At 40.4% G+C, this 20,295-nt stretch overlaps 1 protein-coding gene across 2 annotated transcripts in view; it reads left to right on the top strand.

The window, feature by feature from the left end:
* The window catches only part of CNOT9 (CCR4-NOT transcription complex subunit 9), a 31,424-nt gene extending 12,134 nt beyond the window's left edge, over window positions 1-19,290 (top strand). The window contains exons 3-8 of one of the 2 annotated variants that reach the window (XM_082691551.1): window positions 781-896; window positions 3,082-3,191; window positions 8,413-8,522; window positions 14,974-15,072; window positions 15,262-15,353; window positions 16,950-19,290. In XM_082691551.1, the coding sequence (XP_082547677.1) occupies window positions 781-896; window positions 3,082-3,191; window positions 8,413-8,522; window positions 14,974-15,072; window positions 15,262-15,353; window positions 16,950-17,118 (696 nt within the window). In that variant the 3' untranslated portion in view covers window positions 17,119-19,290. The remainder of the gene's footprint in view (window positions 1-780; window positions 897-3,081; window positions 3,192-8,412; window positions 8,523-14,973; window positions 15,073-15,261; window positions 15,354-16,949) is intronic. The other variant, XM_082691552.1, reaches the window with a different exon arrangement.
* Window positions 19,291-20,295: the final 1,005 nt, after the last annotated feature.

Raw genomic sequence — 20,295 nt, 5'->3', positions numbered from 1 at the left:
AATGTAGGACTCAATACCAGGACTCTGGGATCATGACCTGAGCCGAAGGCAGTCACTTAACCCAACTAAGCCACCCAGGCGCCTGAAACTAATCTCTTTTTTAACTATAGTTAGCATATGATGTTCTATTAGTTTCAGGTGTTCAACATAATGATTCAACAGTTGAATAATTCTGTACTCACTGCTTATCACAATAGGTATATTCTTAATCCCCCAAACTAATCTTTTTTATAGGAACATTTTCAATAACAGTTTTACAGTTAAAGTAAAAGGAATTGTATACAGCAAATCATCCCTTTTGGATAGAGATTATACATATTCACTGCTGTTTGTATCTATCCCCCTGCATATATTCCTGTTCTTATCTCTCCCTTTTTGTAGTTGCTACCTGACCAAACTCAGATTGCTTTCTAAGTACTGTGGCTGATTTACTGACACTTACCATCATGGTAACTTAAAACAGGGTGTTAACAAAAAGAAGGGATTATAACAGCCACAGCCCCTCAAGCAAAGGCCTCCACAGATGCTGGATGTTAGAGGAAATATAGGTGACCACAGTTTCCTCCAGAGGAATCTTCTAGAGACCTATGTAGAAATGTCACATAGTCTCAGGTGTATTTGTGATGAAAAGATGGGAGCATTATTTATTTTTGCTTGGACGTTGATGATTCAGCTACAGGATATAAGGGTGGGGGTTTGTAGGGTTTTGCTTTAATACCATCAAAATTAATTGTGAAATAGTTATTCTTTATTCATCTGGTGCTGGTTTCCATTTTTTAGGAAATTGTAAATATTTATCCATCTATCAACCCACCCACCTTGACAGCACACCAGTCTAATAGAGTTTGCAATGCTCTGGCATTACTACAATGTGTGGCGTCACACCCAGAAACCAGGTGAGTGCTTGGATGAGTCTGGCAATGGAGGTTTGTATCAAATATGGTCTTTTTCTGATTGATGAGCGGAAGGACATGCAATAGGAGTAGGAAGCATGTGCATAGATGTGGATCTTCAGGATTCTCGTGTTTTTTTAGAGAATTTCTTTTCTCTAATTCGCCAAGTTTTCATGTAGTAACAGTATAGTATTGTTTGATAGTTCTAAGTTTTTTTTTATTATGGTAAAATATATATGACATAAACTTACCATTTCAGCCATCTTTAAGCGTAGAGTTCAGTGGTATTAAATATATTTATAATGGGCAGCTATCCCCACCATACATCTCCATAACTCTTTTCATAGTGTAAAACTAAAATGGTACCCATTAAACCGCAATTGCCCATTACTGTAACCCCCTGTAACCATCGTTCTACTTTGTGTTTCTTTGATTTTGACTACTCTACTACCTTAGTTAAATGGAATCGTTCAGTATTTGTCTTTCTGTGCTTGGCTTATCTCAACATCCATATTGTAGCAGATGTCAGAATTTCCTTCCTTGTTAAGTCTGAATAAAAATCCATTGTCTCATTTACTTTTTACCCATCCATTCATAGCAATGATCTATTAAGGAGTGTTCACGGGGTCTGTGGCCGGCTCAGTAGAGCGTGTGATTCTTGATCTCAGTGTCATGAGTTCAAGCCCCACATTGGGGATAGAGTTTACTATTAAAAAAATTAAAGTAAGAGTGATATTCATATCTCAAGAAAGATCAGGCATGTAGATATTTCCTCCTCCTGAATTCATGGTAGGCATCCCTATGTAAGGCACAGTGCATGGAATTTACTACCAGTTCAGTAAATATTTGACCCCAGTATTTTTTTTCCCAATGAACCTAGTTTGGCTTTGTAATCTTTCTTAACACAAGATCCTCGGCAATCTGGTAACAGGTCAGAATTGGCATGCCAGTTGGCATGCTACATCTGATAAGAAAAGGGAAATCCTGTTCAGTAATCCTGTTTTGTGACCTTTATGGTTCTAAGGCATTTAACAGTCATCTTATTATAGTCTTTTGTCTCTTTATCAATTATAAAATCTGAGTGCTAAGTTGGCACTGACATTGCCGAATTTCAGAGAAGTTACTGTGAAAATTATTCTTAAGCACTTAAGGAAAATGCAAGAGTACTTTGAGTGTTAAAAATTTAAAGAGTTTGTTCTCCCACAAGATTAGTTATCTATAAATAATACAAAGTAATAGATTGGTTCTATATTAGTTGCCTGAGATACTAGCTTCAGATTACAATGTTTTTAGAGGGGTACCTGTGTGGCTCAGTTGGTTAGGCCTCTAATTCTTGGTTTCAGCTCAGGTCTTGATCTCAGGGTCATGAGATCGAGCCCCAAGTTGGGTTCCACACTCAGCATGGAATCTGCTTGGAATTCTTTCCCTTCCCTCTCCCTCCCCTCTGTTCCTCGCCCTCCCTTGCATGTGTGCTTTCTCTAAAATAAGTAAATCTTCAAAATGTTTTTAGAATACTTAGTATATCAGAACTACTCTTAACAAAAAAAGAACAGTGTGCATTGAAACAGCAGATAAATCTCATAATGGCTGCTTTGTTTCTTCATTTTGGTTTATAATGTTTTGTCTGACTTTACCTGTGAATATTAATAATCAGTCATAAATTAGGTGAGGGAAGGCACCTAGGAGATTCTCCTGGGCAGTTAATAGCATTTTTATGACCTATTTTTTAAAATCCACAGTTATATATTTTATCAGATTTTTAGGAACTTGGTACTAATTACAGGGAAAATTTTGTATTCTCTTAACCATAAACCTAGAGTAGATTTTTTTAACTGTGACATTGCCATTTTGAGCTAGATTTTGTGGTGAGAGGAGGGGGATGAAAGGGGGCTCCCCTGTGCACTGTTGGATGTTTAGCAGCATTCCTGGCCTCTGCTCACTGGATGCCAGTAGCACCCCATTGGTTGTGACAACCAAAAATATCTCCAGACATTGCCACATGTACCCTAATGAGCAGAATCTCCCCAGCTAAGAACTGCTGGTCTAACTAATGACCAACAACTCTTCTAGAGATTCCTTGGTTAGTTGACATTACAGGCCCTAACAAAATAAACTGTCTGGAAATTGAATGTTCAGAATCCTTAGACATGAACTCTGAGCTCTGACTGGGATTATGTTTTTCTTCCAGGTCAGCATTTCTTGCAGCACACATCCCACTTTTTTTGTACCCCTTTTTGCACACTGTCAGCAAAACACGGCCCTTTGAGTATCTTCGGCTAACCAGTCTTGGAGTTATTGGTAAGTTATTGGGGTGGTTTTGCAAGTCTGAAATCTTTGGTGTTTTGGTTTTTATACCTTTTGTTCCCCAATTGTTCATTTTTGTCTTCAAGGTTGAGTCTATTTTCACTAATGAGGGCATAATAATAAATAGTAATAAATAATAAATATTTATTAAATAAATAAGTAATACAGTGGTTCTTACTAAGTACCATTCTGAATGTTGTTAATAAGGGTGTGAAGACCCAGCATTTGGAATTAAATTCAGCATATGTGTAGAAACAATTACCAGAATCATAGGGAGAATAAAGAACAAGCTAAAGGCAACAGAGTATTATTGCAGAAATAAGAATTCGAGTTGGTTTTTTTTGGAGGGGGATCCCTGGGTAGCTCAGTCTGTTAAGTGTGCAGCTCTTGATTTCAGCTCAGGTCATCATCTCAGGGCTGTGAGACTGAGCCTCTCTTGGGCTCTGTTCTGAGTGTGGTGCTTGCTTGTGTTTCTCTCTTTGCCTCTCCCTCTGCCCCTCTGACTTGAGCCCATGCACATTTTTTTTTCAAAAAAAAAAAAAAAGAATTTGCATTGGTTGTTTTGTTTCTTTCTAACTTTGAAGGTTTTGTCCTATAACTACAGATGTTCATCCTCTATTTCACCTTTTTGAATTTTTGCATGCCAAAGGTAATGTTTCCATGTATATTTACTATAGGAGATGTGTCTAAAGTACATTTTACTCAACAAAATAATATATTAGCTGTTTCAGATCTCAGACTCCCAGATAATAAAGAACTGTCTTTGGATTTATGAAAAATAAATACATTCAAGAAGTGTTTCTTTTTAAATTCCCTTCAGTGTTATTTTCTCATAGTTTTTGCTCACATGCTGGCCAAACAGTAAGAACATCAATTGTATAAACTTTGGTTATTGTGTTTATGTTCAACCTGTGTTCATATCCCTATAATTATAAACCATAGGTCAGGAAGTATACTGTAAGAGTTTAATACTTCTATTGCTTCTCAACCTTTTGGTTAAGATCAAGTGTATTGTCTGTTCTTACCAGTTGAAAAGTTTAGTATTTCTGAGACATATTTCTCAGAAATATTTTATTGTACATTTAAGGAGTAGCTGCTATCTCATGTACTCCACATGAATGTTACTGGTTTTTACATCCTCTCCAAAGTAGTACTCTTAGTTAGAAACATTTTTCCCCAATGTATTTTATAATTTTAAGCTACAAAAATCTCTCATGTAGGATTTAAAACATGAACAAGCCAAAAGAAGACAGTTCTATCATTAATTCCGATTTAAATTGTCCTACTTCTGCTGGGTTTTTTTACCACAAAAGTCAGATGATGCATTAGCTGATGTTAGAATAGGTTAACTGTAGGGGGATAAAAAAGATATTTGTATATATTAGAGAATGATGACTGCATTAACATCCATCACCACACATGGGCTGGCTCAGTTGTTGGAGCATGGGACTCCTGATCTCGGGGCTGAGTTCACGTCCCACCTTGGGCGTAGAGATACTTAAAATCTTTAAAAAATCCAGCACCACACATAGTTACAAATTTTTTTTCTTGTGATGAGAACCTTTAATATTTATCACTTTAACAACTTTCAGATATGCAATACAATATTGTTACTATAGTCACTGTACATTACATGTGCAGGGCTTCTTTATAACTGAAGGTTTTATACTTTTTGACTGCCCTTACCCATTCATTCATCCCCAGTTTTTTACTGAAAAAAATTCATTGGAATTAATAAACCTCTAACCAGATAGACTGGGAGAAAAAAAGAAACAAATTACAGGTTCCAGGAATGAGAGGGTATATGTTATAACAGACGTTAGAAGTATATGTTATATAGACGTTAGAAGAATAATGAGTACTGCTAATAACTCTAAGCCCATAAATTTGACAACATAGGTGAAATGGACAAATTTTATGAAAGATTCAGTCTGCCGGACTATACTCAAGCGAAAAAAGATAATCTGAATAGCTTTACATCTATTAATTTGTTTTTGTAGTTTAAAAACCTTCCATCATAGAAAACTCCGGGCCCAAGTGATTTCACTGATGAAGTCTAACAAAAATTTAAAGCGGAAATAATACCAGTTCCACAGAACTTTTCCAGAACATAGAGACTTCTAAATTCTTGATGAGGCCAGCAGTAATTATTCTGAAATAAAACCAGAAAAAGACATTATAAGAAAACTATAGGCCTCTATCCCTCAAAAACATAGATACAGAAATTCTCAACAAAATGTTAACAAATCAAGTCCAACAATATGTGAAAAGGATTATCATGATGAAGTGGGTTTATCCCACGAACAAATGATGGTTTAACTTTCAAAAGTCAGTCAATACAGGGGTGTCTGGTTGACACCGTTGCTAAAGTATGCAACTTGATCTCAGGGTTGTGAATTCAAGACCTACAGTGAATATAGAGATTACTTAAAAATAAAATTTAAAAAAAAATCAGTCAATATAGTTGGCCATATAAACAGACTAAAGAAGAAACAATGTATAACCATTTCTTTAGTTTAAAAAATAAAAAGCCTTTGATAGTACTCAGCATCCATTTATGATAAATATTCCAGCAAAGTAGAAATAGAGGGAACTTTCTCAACCCAAATAAGTTTTAAAAAATAAATCCTACAGTTAAGATCACAGTTAATTTGAAAAACCAAGCTTTGCCCCCCAAAATTGAGAACAAGGCAAAGATATTTATTCTCACCACTCCCATTCAGTATCATCCTGGAAATCCTACCTGTTGCAGTAAGGCAAGAGAAAAAAATTAAAGGCATACAAATTAGAAAAAAATTAGATAGTCTATTCATTTTTATGTGCTAGCTAAAACAGTCAGAAATTGAAAATTTAAAAACCTACCATTTGTAATAGCACCAAAACATGATGTAAGTCTTACAAAAGATGTGCAAGATCTATAGCTAGAAAACTACAAGGCAATGATGAAAGAAGTCAAAGAAAACCTAAATAAATGCAGAGATATACCGTGTTCATTGATTGGTATATCAGTGATTCAGTATTGTTGAGATGTCAGTTCTCCCCAAACTGGTTGTAAGGTTTAGGGCAATTCCAACAAAATCTCAGAGCTTTTTGCCTTTTTTTTTTTTTTTTTTTTTTTTTTTTTTTTTTTTTTCATGGAAACTGACAGGCTCTTTCTGAAATTTATGTGGAGAGGCAAATGAACTAGAATATCTAGGGTTTCTTTTGTTTTGTTTTAAAGATTTATTCATTTATTTTAGAGAGAGTATGTGTGAGCCCTGGGAGGGGCAGAGGAAGAGGGGAAGCAGAGCCCAACATGGGGCTCAATCCCAGGACCCTGAGATTGTGACCTGAGCTAAAACCAAGAGTCGGTCATTTAACAAACTGAGCCACCCTGATGCCCCTAGAATACCAGTTTTTAAAAGGAAGGACAAAGGGACGCCTGGGTAGCTCAGTTGGTTGGACAACTGCCTTTGGCTCAGGTCATGATCCCAGAGTCCCGGGATTGAGTCCCGCATCGGGCTCCCAGCTCCACGGGGAATCTGCTTCTCTCTCTGACCTTCTCCTCACTCATGCTCTCTCTCACTGCCTCTCTAAAATAAATAAAAATAAAATCTTTAAAAAAAAAAAAGAAGAAGAAGAAGAAGAAGGACAAAGCTGGAAGATGAATACTACCTAATTTCAAGACCTAGTGGAAAACCAGTTGTCAAGACAGCATAGTATTAGAGAAAAGCTAGACTTACAAATCGATGGAGCAGAACTGGGGAGTCCAAAAGTTGACCCACACAGATATGGTTAATTGTGTTTTTTTTTTAAGATTTTATTTATTTATTTGACAGACAGAGATCACAGGCAGGCAGAGAGAGAGGAAGGGAAGCAGACTCCCTGCCAAGCAGAGAGCCCAATGCGGGGCGTGATCCCAGGACCCTGGGATCATGACCTGAGCCACCCAGGCGCCCCAGTTAATTGATTTTTGACAGAGGTACAATGACAGTTTAGTGGAGAAAGGATAGTCTTTTCAATAAATGGTGCTGGAACAATTAGATATCCATATGTAAAACAAGGAATCATGATTATACCTTGTACTGTATATAAAATTAGAATGGGGGCACCTGGGTGGCTCAGTCATTAAGCGGCTGCATTTGGCTCAGGTCATGATCCCAAGTTCCTGGGTTCGAGCCCTGCATCGGGCTCCCTGCTCAGCGGGAAGCCTGCTTCTCCTTCTCCCATTCCCTCTGCTTGTGTTCCCTCTCTCACTGTTTCTCTCTGTCAAATAAAATCTTTTTAAAAAAATTAACTCAGAATGGATTTTAGACCTACATGTAAAGTTAAAATGAAATAGTAACTGGAAATCTGCTTTAGGGCATATTAGTGAATTATGGTATATGCAGTTTGCTGTAGCATTTAGAGATGTAGCATTTATAGTTTGCCAGTTCTTGTTAAATGATACTCCTTTCTCTTCTAAAGTGATTGATTTGGGTTATTATAGATCTGATTAATCTAGGCCTTTTTGTATAAAAGCTAGTTGGTACATTGGGCAGCTTGGGAACCAGTCGTTTGTTTAATGGGGCTCTGCTTCCTTATGTACAGAATGGAGAAGATTAACACTGAACTGTGTCTGTTGCCTGGTCAATGGTGTCAGGTTAAAACTCAACAGAATAGAATTGGAATAAATTTTAAAAATCATTTGTTCCAATTCTTATTTTATAGATAAACAGAGGCCTGTAAAGAGATGGTAACTCTTACAAATTTAGGCAAACTAGTTGTGGAACTAGGATTAGAGTGTGTGTGTGTTATTTTGGTATACCCTTCCATGTGTGCACTTCTTCAAGAAAGTGACAGTTAAACAACCAAGAATCAATGTTTGTTTATGTCTGAATATCCTTTTCCACTGATAGAAAATTCTCTCTTACCTGAAATAAATGGAGAATAGATGGTGATATTATTGTGTGGTTGTCTGATTTAGAGGGCTGACCTGCTGCTAACTATGTGATGGACCAAACTTAGTACCTGATCTTTGAAATGCTGACCAATTCATTTCAGTCAACGTGTGCTTTCTCTTCCTTTTCTTTTTTTCTTTTTATTAATATCAGTTTGAATCGGATCCTCTGGCATGAACCCCAGTTTGTGTTCTCTGTTATTTAAGTTCCACAACTAGCTGGATGAACCCTACAAAGTTCATTTTCATTAAAAACCCTGACTCTGAAACAATTTTGTTTGTCCATATTTTCTTTAGGGGCCCTAGTGAAAACAGATGAGCAGGAAGTAATCAACTTTTTATTGACAACAGAAATTATCCCTTTGTGTTTGCGCATTATGGAATCTGGAAGTGAACTTTCCAAAACGGTATGTGCTTTTCAACTTAGATTCTGTATTGTATTGGCTCTTGGACTGCTTCATGGTCCTAGAATCATTTTCTGTGTCCCTTGGGCTTTTTGAAACTTCTCTGTATTTATTTTCTTTTAGATAAAAATTGTTTTAAAATGATCATTTAAAAACCCCAACCCTTAAGAGGAATATAAAGTTAAACACTGAATTTCTCCGTTTTCTCTGAACCCACTTTTCCAAAGGTGTATTATTCTGGACTTTTTTTTTTTTTTTTTTAATTTCTTTATTTGAGAGAGAGAGTGCACACACGCATGAGAGAGCTTGAGAAGCAGGCTCCCCACTGAGCAGAGAGCCTGACACAGGGCTTGATCTCAGGACTCTAGGTTCATGACCTGAGCCAAAGGCAGACACTTATAAGACTGAACCACCCAGGCGCTCATTATTCCAGACATTTTTTAATGCACACTCAAGTGTATACATATTTGCACTTCTGCTTACTTTGCTTTTTAACCATGAATGACAATGTGACTGGGTATAAAATTCTTATGTAATTTTCTCTGTCAGAACTCTGTTGCCATAGCTCTGTTGTTTTCTGATATTGAATATACAGTAAAATCTTGGAACAGCCTAAGTTTTTCCTTTTCTTGGTGAATTTGCTTTTTCTGTGTGGATGACTGTAAGCTTTTATTATTTTATTATTTTATGTTTGATAATCTTACATCAAATTTTTTTCCAGAAGAGCATACTCTTCATGACTCTTGTTAACTTTCATAGTATTTTTCATTTGTTTTGGCCTCTCACTTCAGCAACATCAGTTATGCTATGTATATATATTTTTTAAAGATTTTATTTGTTTGACAGAGAGATCACAAGTAGACAGAGAGGCAGGCAGAGAGAGAGCGGGAAGCAGGCTTCCTGCTGAGCAGGGAGCCCAACGCAGGACTCCTTTTCAGGACCCTGGGATCATGACCTGAGCCAAGGGCAGACACTTAACCAACTGAGCCACCCAGGTGTCCCTCAGTCATGCTATATATCTTTTATATATATATCTTTTCTATCTTTTTTCCCCTCTAATAGCTTTCTACTTTATTTTATCTCGTGTTTTTTTTCTCAAGGCTACTTTTCCATGTTGCTATTTTTAGCAATATCCAACCTCCACTTCTATAGTATGTGCAGTCACATTGAATTAATTAATATTTAATGCTGAGTTGGATGTAAGCAGATGTAATGCTTTTTAAAATTTTGTATTTTTAACATGCAATACAGGGGCACCTGGTAATCAGAAGAGCATGTGACTCTTGATCTCAGGTTTATGAATTCAAGTCCCATGTTAGGTGTAGATACTACTTAAAAAAATAACTTTTAAACGTGTTACAGATATAAAGTAGAAAGTTCAAGTAAGTGGTTCAAATAAAAGCAAGTCTCCTACCCTCAGCCTCTCAATTCTCCCTGAAAGTAACCAACATTACCACTTTCTTGTATCTTTCTGGAAGTAGTTTATACATGTGTGTGTGGGTTACAGCTTAATTTTGTATTGATATTTTCCTTAGTGTTTGCCCTCTCACTTCTCGTGTCTTTTCAGCTCCTCTTCAAAATTTTTATCTTTTGAATTGTCTTTTGATATTTTTAAAAATCCATGTTTTCTTCAATTTCTTTGAAAATGTAGATAGTTATTACTTGTTACCTCTTCTCCAGGTATGTCTGTGCAAAAGTCTTCAGTTGGGAGCAGTTCTACCCAAGATCGCTATTTGTTTAAAAATAATGGATGGAAAGCAAGGTGGTAGGATCTCGTACTGGCATACTTTTAAATCAAGTGTTTTACCTCTGAATATTTTCTACCCACTCTACCAGTCTAGGGTATATGTGTTAGGGAGGTATCTGTACCTCTGTATTCATTTTTCTGCTTAAACGCATAAAGGGTAAGTGACGGTTGGATCTGTATGTGTGCTCCTCTCATTTCTTCCTTAATTTTAGGGGGTATTCTTAATTTCAGTGGGTTTCTTGGGCAGGACCAGAATAGATACAACCGTACTCTGTCATCTTATATTAGTGGTTGCCTGTGAATAGGTTTTTCAAGTTGGCTTCTTATAGATGGGGTAGAAAAAGACCCCTTTCTTTTGTGGCATCTCTCCTTTTTTCAGGAGCCCCATTCTAACGATCCCTATTTACCTTCTTTGTACATTACTGGAGTTAATTCATTCTGAGTGCATATAGCTTATATGGCATATCCTGCTTGGTGTGGTGAATAGCTCCTGGCTTGTCTTCCTTTGCTCCATGCAGGCAGAGACCTTACAACGTTTGCTTTTTATGTACAATACTTAGTCTAACACCTTGCTCTAGTAGGCGCTTCCTAAAGCAGAGGGTCTCAATTAGGGATGTGTGGAATGATCACCTGTGAAGTGGTTTTTGTTTTTTGAGGGGAGAGTGGGTACGGGGGCAGTGGGGAGCAGGAGGAAAGAATCTTAAGCAGGGGGCACCTGGGTGGCTCATTTGGTTAAGCGACTGCCTTCAGCTCGGGTCATGATCCTGGAGTTCCGGGATCAAGTCCCGCATTAGGCTTCCTATTTGGCAGAGAGTCTGCTTCTCCCTCTGACCCTCCCCCTTCTCATGCTCTCTCTCTCTCATTCTCTCTCTCAAATAATAAAACCTTTAAAAAAAGAATCTTAAGCAGGCTCCATGCCCAGTGCAGAGCTCAATGCGGGACTTGATCTCACAACCCTGAGATCATGACCTGAGCTGAAATCAAGAGTCTGACACTCAACTGGCTAAATCACCCTGGTACCCCAATGAAGGGTTTTAAAACTGGACATGCCTAGGCCCCATCTCTGACCTACTGAGTCATTCTCTGTGGTGATAAAGTCTGGACATTGGTGTGTTTTGTTTTGGGGGTTTTTTAAAAAGATTTTATTATTTATTTGATAAAAATCACAAGTAAGCGGGGCGGGGGGTTGCGAAGCAGGCTCCCTGCTAAGCAGAGAGCCTGGTGTGGGGCTCGATCCCAGGACCCTGAGATCCTGTCCTGAGCCATAGGCAGAGGCTTAACCCACTGAGCCACCCAGGCGCCTCTGGACATTGGTGTTTTTTAAAAACTCCCCCCAGGTGAGAGTATGATATAACCATTTTGGGAGACCATCTGGCAGTATCCACCAGCAGCATAATCCTATGCTATGACCCAGCAGTCCCACTCTTGGGTGTATGGCCAAGAGAAAGGAGTTCTTACATACATTACAGTATGTAAAGAATGTTTATAACAGCATTATTCATAAAAGATAAATTGTAGTATAGCCACAGAATAAACTCCACAGTAATTAGGAAGAATACTGATATAGGCAGGATAGTTGATGCTCATATATTGAGCAAGAGCAGCCGGCATATGCATGAATTCGTACTGTATGATTCCATTTAATTGAAAGTCAAGAATGGGCAAAACCACTCTGTGAGGATCAGTCTGAATAGTGTTTACTTCTCAGGGAAGGGTTTATGGTGGTTGTTTTGTTTTGGTTTGGTTAGTGCTCGCTTCGGCAGCACATATACTAAAATTGTTTTGGTTTGGTTAAAGATTTATTTGAGAGAGAACATGCTCAAGCAGGGAAAGGGACAGAGGGAGAGGGCAAAGTAGACTCCCCACTCAGCGCAGCGTCTGATGTAGGGCTCCATCCCAAGACCCTGAGATCATGACCTGAGCCAAATTTGGACACTTAACCGACTGAGTCACCTTGGCACCGTCTCAGGGAAGGGTATTGACTGAGAAAAGGCACAACGGAATCCCCTGGAGTGCTGGAAATCTTTTGTATTTTAATCTGGTTGTGTGGTTCCTAAATGCGTACATAGGTAAAAATGCATTAAGATACACTGAAGGGGGCGCCTGGGTGGCTTAGTGGGTTAAAGCCTCTGCCTTCGGCTTGGGTCATGATACCAGGGTTCTGGGATTGTGCCCCACATCGGGCTCTCTGCTCAGCGGGAAGCCTACTTCCCTTCCTCTCTCTCTGCCTGCCTCTCTGGCTACTTGTGATCTCTGTCAAATAAATTAAGTCTTAAAAAAAAAAAAATACGCGAAGATAGTGCACTTTGTTCACTGTATACATTTTACTGTGTGTATTTCCTCTCGTTCCCATGACAAATGCCCAAGCTTGGTGGTTAAAACAACACAGATTTGTTCTCTTACAGTTCTGCAACTTAAAAAATTATTAATCAGTTTCACCAAGCTAAAGTCAGAGTGTTGGTAGGGCAGTATTCCTTCTGGAGGCTCTAGGAGAGCATCCCTTTCTTAGCTTTTTCCAGCTTCAAGAATTACATTCTTTGGCTCATGCTCTCCTCCTCCATCTTCAAAGCCAGCAGTGTAACATGTCCAGATCTCTTTGTGCTCTGTCATACCACTTTTTCCTATGTGATCAAATCTGCCTCCACCTCCCTCTTACAAGGATACTTGAAATTCTGTTTAAAGCCCTCCTGGATAATTGAGAATGATTCATCTCCCTGAGTTATTGTTGTTGTTGTTGTTGTTGTTTAATAATCTCTACACTAAAGATAGGACTCAAACTTACAACCCTGGGATCAAGAGTCATGTGCTCTTCCAACTGAGCTAGCCAGGCACCCCTGTCCCCAAGATCCTTAATGACTTTTGCAGAGTCCCTTTTGCTAAGAAGGTAGCATTCACTGAGTTTGATTATTGGGACCTGGGTATCTCTGGGGGCCATTATTTAGCTCAACCACAATTTTATACCCAAGTAAAATAGTAAAATAAAATAAACAGTTGCCACAGCTGGTTCTGATGAGCAGCCAAGGGAGGGAGTCATTAAAACAATTGTTTGACTTGAATTAAGCTAGTATTTTCTAGTCCCTTCTGTGTAAGAGTTAATTGAATTTAAATTGAGGATATTCTTATGTGTGTATGTGTGTATACAGGTAATTTTTTCAAATCAACCTATAATGTTTGTTTCAGAGGTATAGGACTGATTCATCAGTCTTACACAATTCACAGCACTCACCATAGCACATACCCTCCCCAGTGCCCATCACCCAGCCACCCCATCCCTTCCCACCCTCTCCCCTCCAGCCACCCTTAGTTTTTGTTTCCTGAGATAGTGTCCTATGGTTTGTCTCCCTCTCTGGTTTTGTCTTGTTTCAATTTTTCCTCTCTTCCCCCGTGATCCTCTGCCTTGTTTCCCAAATTCCACCTACCAGTGAGATCATACGATAATTGTTTTTCTGTGACTTACTTCACTTAGCATAATACCCTCTAGTTCCATCCACGTCCTTGGAAAAGGCCAGATAAAATTGCGGATATTCTTTACTATTGTTGGAATAGTGTTAGAAGGGAGGCTTCAAAATCTTAATTTTTAAAGATCTTTTAAGGGTAGAAAAAGCTTGGAGCCCCTGGGTGGCTCAGTCAGTTAAGCGTCTTGATCCCAGCTCAGGTCTCAATCTCCGAGTCACAAGTTCAGGCGCTGCATTGGGCTCTATACTGGGCATGGAGCCTACTTTTACAAAAAAAAAAAAAAAAGAGTAGGCAAAGCTCTGATTACCTCATTTGGAAGCGATGAGGCACAGCTGAATTTCTTTTTTTTCTTTTTTTTTTTTTTTTTTTTTAAGATTTTATTTATTTACTTGACAGACAGAGATCACAAGTAGGCAGAGAGAGAGAGGGAAGCAGGCTTCCTGCGGAGCAGAGAGCCCGATGCGGGGCTCGATCCCAGGACCCTGAGATCATGACCCGAGCCGAAGGCAGCAGCCCAAACCACTGAGCCACCCAGGCGCCCCCACAGCTGAATTTCTAAACGCATCTTTGCTCATGGAAAAAGAGAAAAAGCTCTGTATTCAGAGGAGGTTTGGACCTCAACTCTACAACTTAGAGGCTTTGTCACTTGGGACCTTAACCTGACAAGTTATTAATTAGCGCTTAATGCCTGGCACACAGTGTTTGGTAACTGAAAAGTACCTACATTTTTAAGAATTTCATAATTACCCAGAACCTACCCTTTTATGTAAAAAGAGAGTAACAGTGGTACCTACCTCATAGGTTTATTGTGAAAATTAGGCAGGGCCACCTGGGTGGCTCAGTAGGTTAAGTGTCTGCCTTTGGCTCAGGTCATGATCCTAGGGTCCTGGGATCGAGTCCTGCATTGGGCTCCTTGCTCAGCAAAGAACCTGTTTCTCCCTTTCCCTCTGCCTGCTGCTCACCCTGCTGTGATGAGCTTTGTCAAATAAATAAATAAAATCTTTAAAAAAAAAAAAAAGCCATGTTATACCATTAGGAAATACTTTAGCGCACAGTAAGTATTCACTATGGTAATAGGTTTATTATTAATTTTGTTTAAACTGTGCATATCTTATTGACTAAGTTACACATATGGTTGGGGTCTCTGCTTAATTTTCTGCTTCACAATTCTTCCTGGACAATGAATCAACAACCATTGGAAGACAAGTCTGAGCAACGTTTTGGACTCCTTAATTTTTGTTTTTACTCCAGGTTGCCACATTTATCCTCCAGAAAATCCTCTTAGATGACACAGGTTTGGCATATATATGTCAAACATACGAGCGTTTCTCCCACGTTGCCATGATCCTGGTGAGTTCTTTCATCTAACCCCCTTAAAGTTACTTGTGATCACACAGCTTAGTCCCTTTTCAGCCGACACTGAACAGCTTCTTGGAACCTTGTGTGACGATTCTTAAAATACCTGATCTCTGATGTCAACTGGGATTATTTTGTGTTTGTGTGTTTTTTCCTACCCCAACCCTTTCTGGGGGAAAACAGGGTAAGATGGTCCTGCAGCTCTCCAAAGAGCCTTCCGCCCGTCTGCTGAAGCACGTAGTGAGGTGTTACCTGCGACTCTCAGATAACCCCAGGTAAACATTTACAGGATTTCTAGGACTTTGGGGAAATGCCCTGGTGAATAGTTGCCTCATCTCATGGCATAGCTCCTATATCTTTAGGGTTGGGAAGGGATATAACGATAATTAGTTTGGCAGAACTTGATTAAATCCTTTTAAAATCTGAAGTGCTAAATTTTAAAATCCATCAGAGTTTTGGGGATGCCGGGCTGGCCCAGTAGAGCATGTGACTCTTGATCAAGGAGTCGCGAGTTCAAGCTCCATGCTGGGCTCAGAGCTTACTTAAAAAAAAAGCCCATCCGAGTTTTCTCTCTGTAACTCTATACCCTCCTCTGGAATTCCAGAGAGTCCAGACAGTTCCCAGGGAACCTTATGATACATTACTCCTGTGGTTTGAGCTCTCTGTTGCTGCCCCAGGTGGTCAAGATGATAAGTATATTTTCAAAGATCTCATAAGAAAGGAATGGAGCCCAGAGGGCACTTGAATTATACTTTCAGTTCTCTCTTTGATTCCTGTAAAGTCGTTGAGCTAATTATTTTATCTCCCTATGTTCATAATCTTTCTGTCAGAAATCATACATTGTAGATACAGTGCATTTTAGAAGTGTTTGACCTTTTGCTTTGTAAATCCATAATTCATGCTGAAAGCCACTTGCTTAGGTTCTGCTAAACCACATAATGGGGCAATTTCTGTGTTCCTAGGAGTGGGGATAACTCGATTTAATGTGAGCTCAGCCTTCTGCCCCTGAGGTTATTCAAGCCTGAGCTGTTTCTTCATCATTTTTTCCTGTTCTTCAGTGGTTCCTGTTTTCTTCAGTTTGAAAATAGATTTCTTTAAACTAGTCAGAGTACAAAAGCTATAACTATTTAAAACAGTTTTATAAACCATTAGCTTTTGGAGGTTTTCAGATTTCACTTTCCACTGGTCATCTTTTAAAGAAAGTGAAACATTTGAAAGTTCATCTGATAGTGTTGCCACTATAGATTTGTTTTTACATCTCATATCTTATTAAGCATTTTAATTATAAAACTGAAGCAGGGATGTCTGGTGGGCTCAGTCAGTAGAGCATGCGATTCTTGATTTCAGAGTCATGCATTCGAGCCCCACATTGGACGGAGAACTTTTTTAAAAAAGGAAAGAGAAAAAGAAACTGAGGCGGTTTTTAGAAAGATACAAAATCATATTAATTTAGAATTAAAGTCCACTAATTTATCATACTGTGAGTTGGGTCATCTCCCTTTTCATGTACTGATTTTGGAACTGTTTCATTTACTATAACCCATCGATTTTTACCATGAGCATATTGACATTATTTACTGGAATAAATCAGTGAATTGAACTGTTGCACCATTTCATTCCATTTTGCTGTGTCTTGGAATTCCACATTGAGCCATCATTCTGAAAATGTTCACAGGTGACAGACCCTGGAGATCTGAGCCCATAGCTAATACAAGTTGTAAGGAATTTTAATGGATTCTTAAGATAACTTGACTGAACCTCATATTCCTGGGATTCTGTATATTTATGTCTAAGAAAGGGCTTCTTCCCTGTCCCCCAAATGTGGGTTTATTTGCTGGTCTCCCTGGTTGGCTTGTTTGTCTCTGATGTAGGGCACGTGAAGCGCTCAGGCAGTGCCTCCCTGACCAGCTGAAGGACACGACCTTCGCCCAGGTGCTAAAAGATGACACCACCACGAAACGCTGGCTTGCACAACTGGTGAAGAACCTGCAAGAGGGCCAGGTCACCGATCCCCGGGGCATCCCCCTGCCCCCTCAGTGATCCTCCCCCACCCCCTCCTACCACTCCCCCAAGCTGGGGAAGGGAGGGGGAACCCGAGAGGAAAACAGCTCAGGTTTTACCGCTGACCAGGAATAGACAACCTCAATGCTGAACTGCACTGGAGAAGAGGGGTGAGGTCACCTCGCTGAGGTGAACGGGCTGCCTCTGGGACCTGGGCTCCCTCCGCTACTCCCAGGAGATGGGCTCCTGACACAGCAGTCTGCCACCACAGCTCCAGGAGGGTATCAACACCAGCAAATGCTGTGTCTGCAGCGTGTCCGCGATGGCCCTTCTCCCCTACCCGTACTAGCCACTGACGGGGAGGGGGATGTGGCGGTGGTAGCACGCTAGGCATGCCAAACGCCTGGGACCAAGCCGTGTGGCGGTCTTCTAATTTGCCTTCCTGGAAGACTCAAGACGTGTCTCTTCATCCTCTCTCTCAGTATTTGTTTACTTTGGTCTCTTGTTTTTGATGTCAGAGAGAGGTGTATTTAGTGGACACGAGCTGTAATACTCAGCAGAACTTTGTCAATTGGCACTGTTTACAAGTCTGTTAGCTGCATAAGCTTAATAAAAAATTGGTCTGGGCATTACATCCCCTCTAGCAGGCCAACAGCTGCATGAACTATGGGGAGGAATGGGAGGCAAGGGAAGGATAAAGCCAAAGGACAGCAGGACCCCATCGCCTCTTTCCCTTTCCTTTCCGTCCTTCTGCCCCCAGTTCCAGACGCCACAAGGACCCTAACCTTGTTTCTGGCTTTAGCTGCTAGCTCTTCCAAATCTCAGTGCTTTTCCCTGTTCCACATCCCTCCTATTAAACTTCCAACAGACGTCTTAATTCATCAGGCTGTCTTGGAAGGGTGTTGTACTGGGGGAGGAGAGGTGGCTTGGGCCTCACCTTCAATTCCAGTCCTCAGAGAGGTTTCCTGGGTGACTTTTAAAGGGGAAGGTGCCTGGGGACCCAGATGACAGGCTACTTGATCCCATTCTTTAGTATGAATTTCTGCAGCTCCTTCTGTGTTCATGATTGTACTTCAAGTGGTATTAGCTGAATGAGTTCATCTACTCAGATTTAAGACAGAGGGCGGGACTCTGCTTCTTCACTGTCTTGTCTTTTTTTTTTTTTTTTTTTTTGACACATTCCCTATTGGTCTATGGGAATTACAGGGTTGCCACTAAAGTACTTCCACTTGTTCATATCGAATCAGCGAAACCCCCTGTCTTCTTTGGAGCTCCAGATGTCTTCACAATCCAGAGACTTGAATCTGTAATACAGTGTAAACTGCCTTGCTTTCCCCCAGTCCTTCCCTCTGCCAACACCTGCTCTCTCTCTCATCCCCACCCCCCGTCAAAGATGGGTTTATTAATCCAACTCTAGAGAGAGATGAGGTATTTTCTGTCCACATCTCCCCAGTGAAGGTATCTCCGAACAAGTTTGGGGAGGGTCCGTCTGTAAAGAGCAAGCTCCGAGAAACCTCTGTGGAGGCAGTTTGGCCAACCCAAGGGCTCTTCAAGCCGACTTTCACAAGGGGAGCCGGCCTTGTTAGTTAGCTTCTGTCTCTAGAGCCAACAAAGTAGTAATTGAGTAGCCCAGATGTAGGAAGGGTAGAAGAAGCACTTACTCCCCTGCCTTCCAAAATGAAGAGGAGAACCAGGTGAGCTCTCAGTCTCAAGCCTGAAGAGAAGAGGTCTTGGAGGAAGCAGAGAACAGCATGGACTGGACAGACGTCTGGACTTCCCTCCGCCCATAGTTTCGTGAGCTGGAGAGGCCAGCTGAGGGATCTCTTGATTTTTGCCAACTGCCTTCCTGCTGAGCCAAAGTTTTCTCATTCCCCTTCCACTGGGGAAGCAGCTGAGGCCCAGGGCCTTGCTCCCTGGGAAATTGTCTGCTTGCTCCATCTTCTGGTGCATTGGCCATGTTACTGTGCCAGTAGTGTCTTAACTCCTGTTCCATATATTCTCAGCTGGCCTTGGACCCCACCTAGGAGTTGGGGGAGGGATGAAAATGGGTATTATTCCTTGTAGTTGATCCTGATGTCGTGTGTATGAAGAGACCCTCCCTTCATTTTTTTTGTTTTGTTTTGTTTTGTTTTGTTTTCCATCCCTCTCACTCTCTAACAGGATTGAAATAAAACCTGTTTCTGGTTTTATAAAAATAATTTTTCCTTTAAACTGGAGACTTGATTTTGTCAATATAGAGATCTCTAGGCACTCTGGTCACATGATCCTGGTCCCCCTGCCTCTGCCATCTGTTCGGCACAAACACACTGTTCTGCCAAGAGGGCAGAGATGGTTCCCCTGTGGCTGGGTCCTTTGGGAAGAGCCCTGCTGCTGGATGAAAGCTGTTGGGGAGGCTGGAGCAGTACCCTTTATCTGGTTCTGCTTGCTGAAACAGAACCTCACTCCTCACTGTCGTAGCCATAGTTTAGTATGGTGCGGGAGAGACCTGAAGTGAAGAGGTAGCACTGGAAACATTTTCTCACAGACTTGAATATACTTTTCCTCCCAAGTTTCAAGACTTAGCACACATCCACAGATTTTCCATGCCTGCTTCGGGCACTTAGCAGGACAGAGCTAACCTCTGCTTCCAGCTTTTTTTCCAAGGCATCAGAGGGCCCATGACTGAGTGGTGGAACAGGGCATGGAGAGGCACTGGTAGCCTTCAGAGCCTGCCTGCCTTCCTGTCTACATAGCATTCGTTTGCTCACCACTCCTGCCACTCAAAGGCTGAGATAGGGTGGGGGAGGGGATATACGAAGGTATTGCTATCAAAAGCCCAAGGAATAGAAAAGCATACAATGAAATGAAATTCCTAAATGCTGTGAAATTTAATTTTTTAAAAATTATTTTAAAGCATTTGTTTCAAAAGCTAATCTAACAGATGAGTTAAACAACACAAGTAACAAGCCTAACTTAATTGATAAACAGAACACTGTACTCTACGCCAACAGTGTACATACTGTCTTCAGGCCAGACGCGTTTACTAAAATTGGTCACAGTAAGCCATCAGGCCTCAGAAAATTTTTAAAAATTAAAATAATGTTCTCTGAACACAGGATTAGGTCACAAAAAAGAACTGGAAATCTCTTAACTTTAAAAATAAATAGGGGGCTCCTGGGTGGCTCAGTGGGTTAAAGCCTCTGCCTTCGGCTCAGGTCATGATCCCAGGGTCCTGGG

Source organism: Mustela nivalis (assembly GCF_964662115.1).
Source record: "Mustela nivalis genome assembly, chromosome: 11".
NCBI lineage: Eukaryota > Metazoa > Chordata > Mammalia > Carnivora > Mustelidae > Mustela > Mustela nivalis.
Note: the sequence above shows the minus strand (reverse complement) of the source record. Positions and strands in the feature narration are given on the sequence as shown.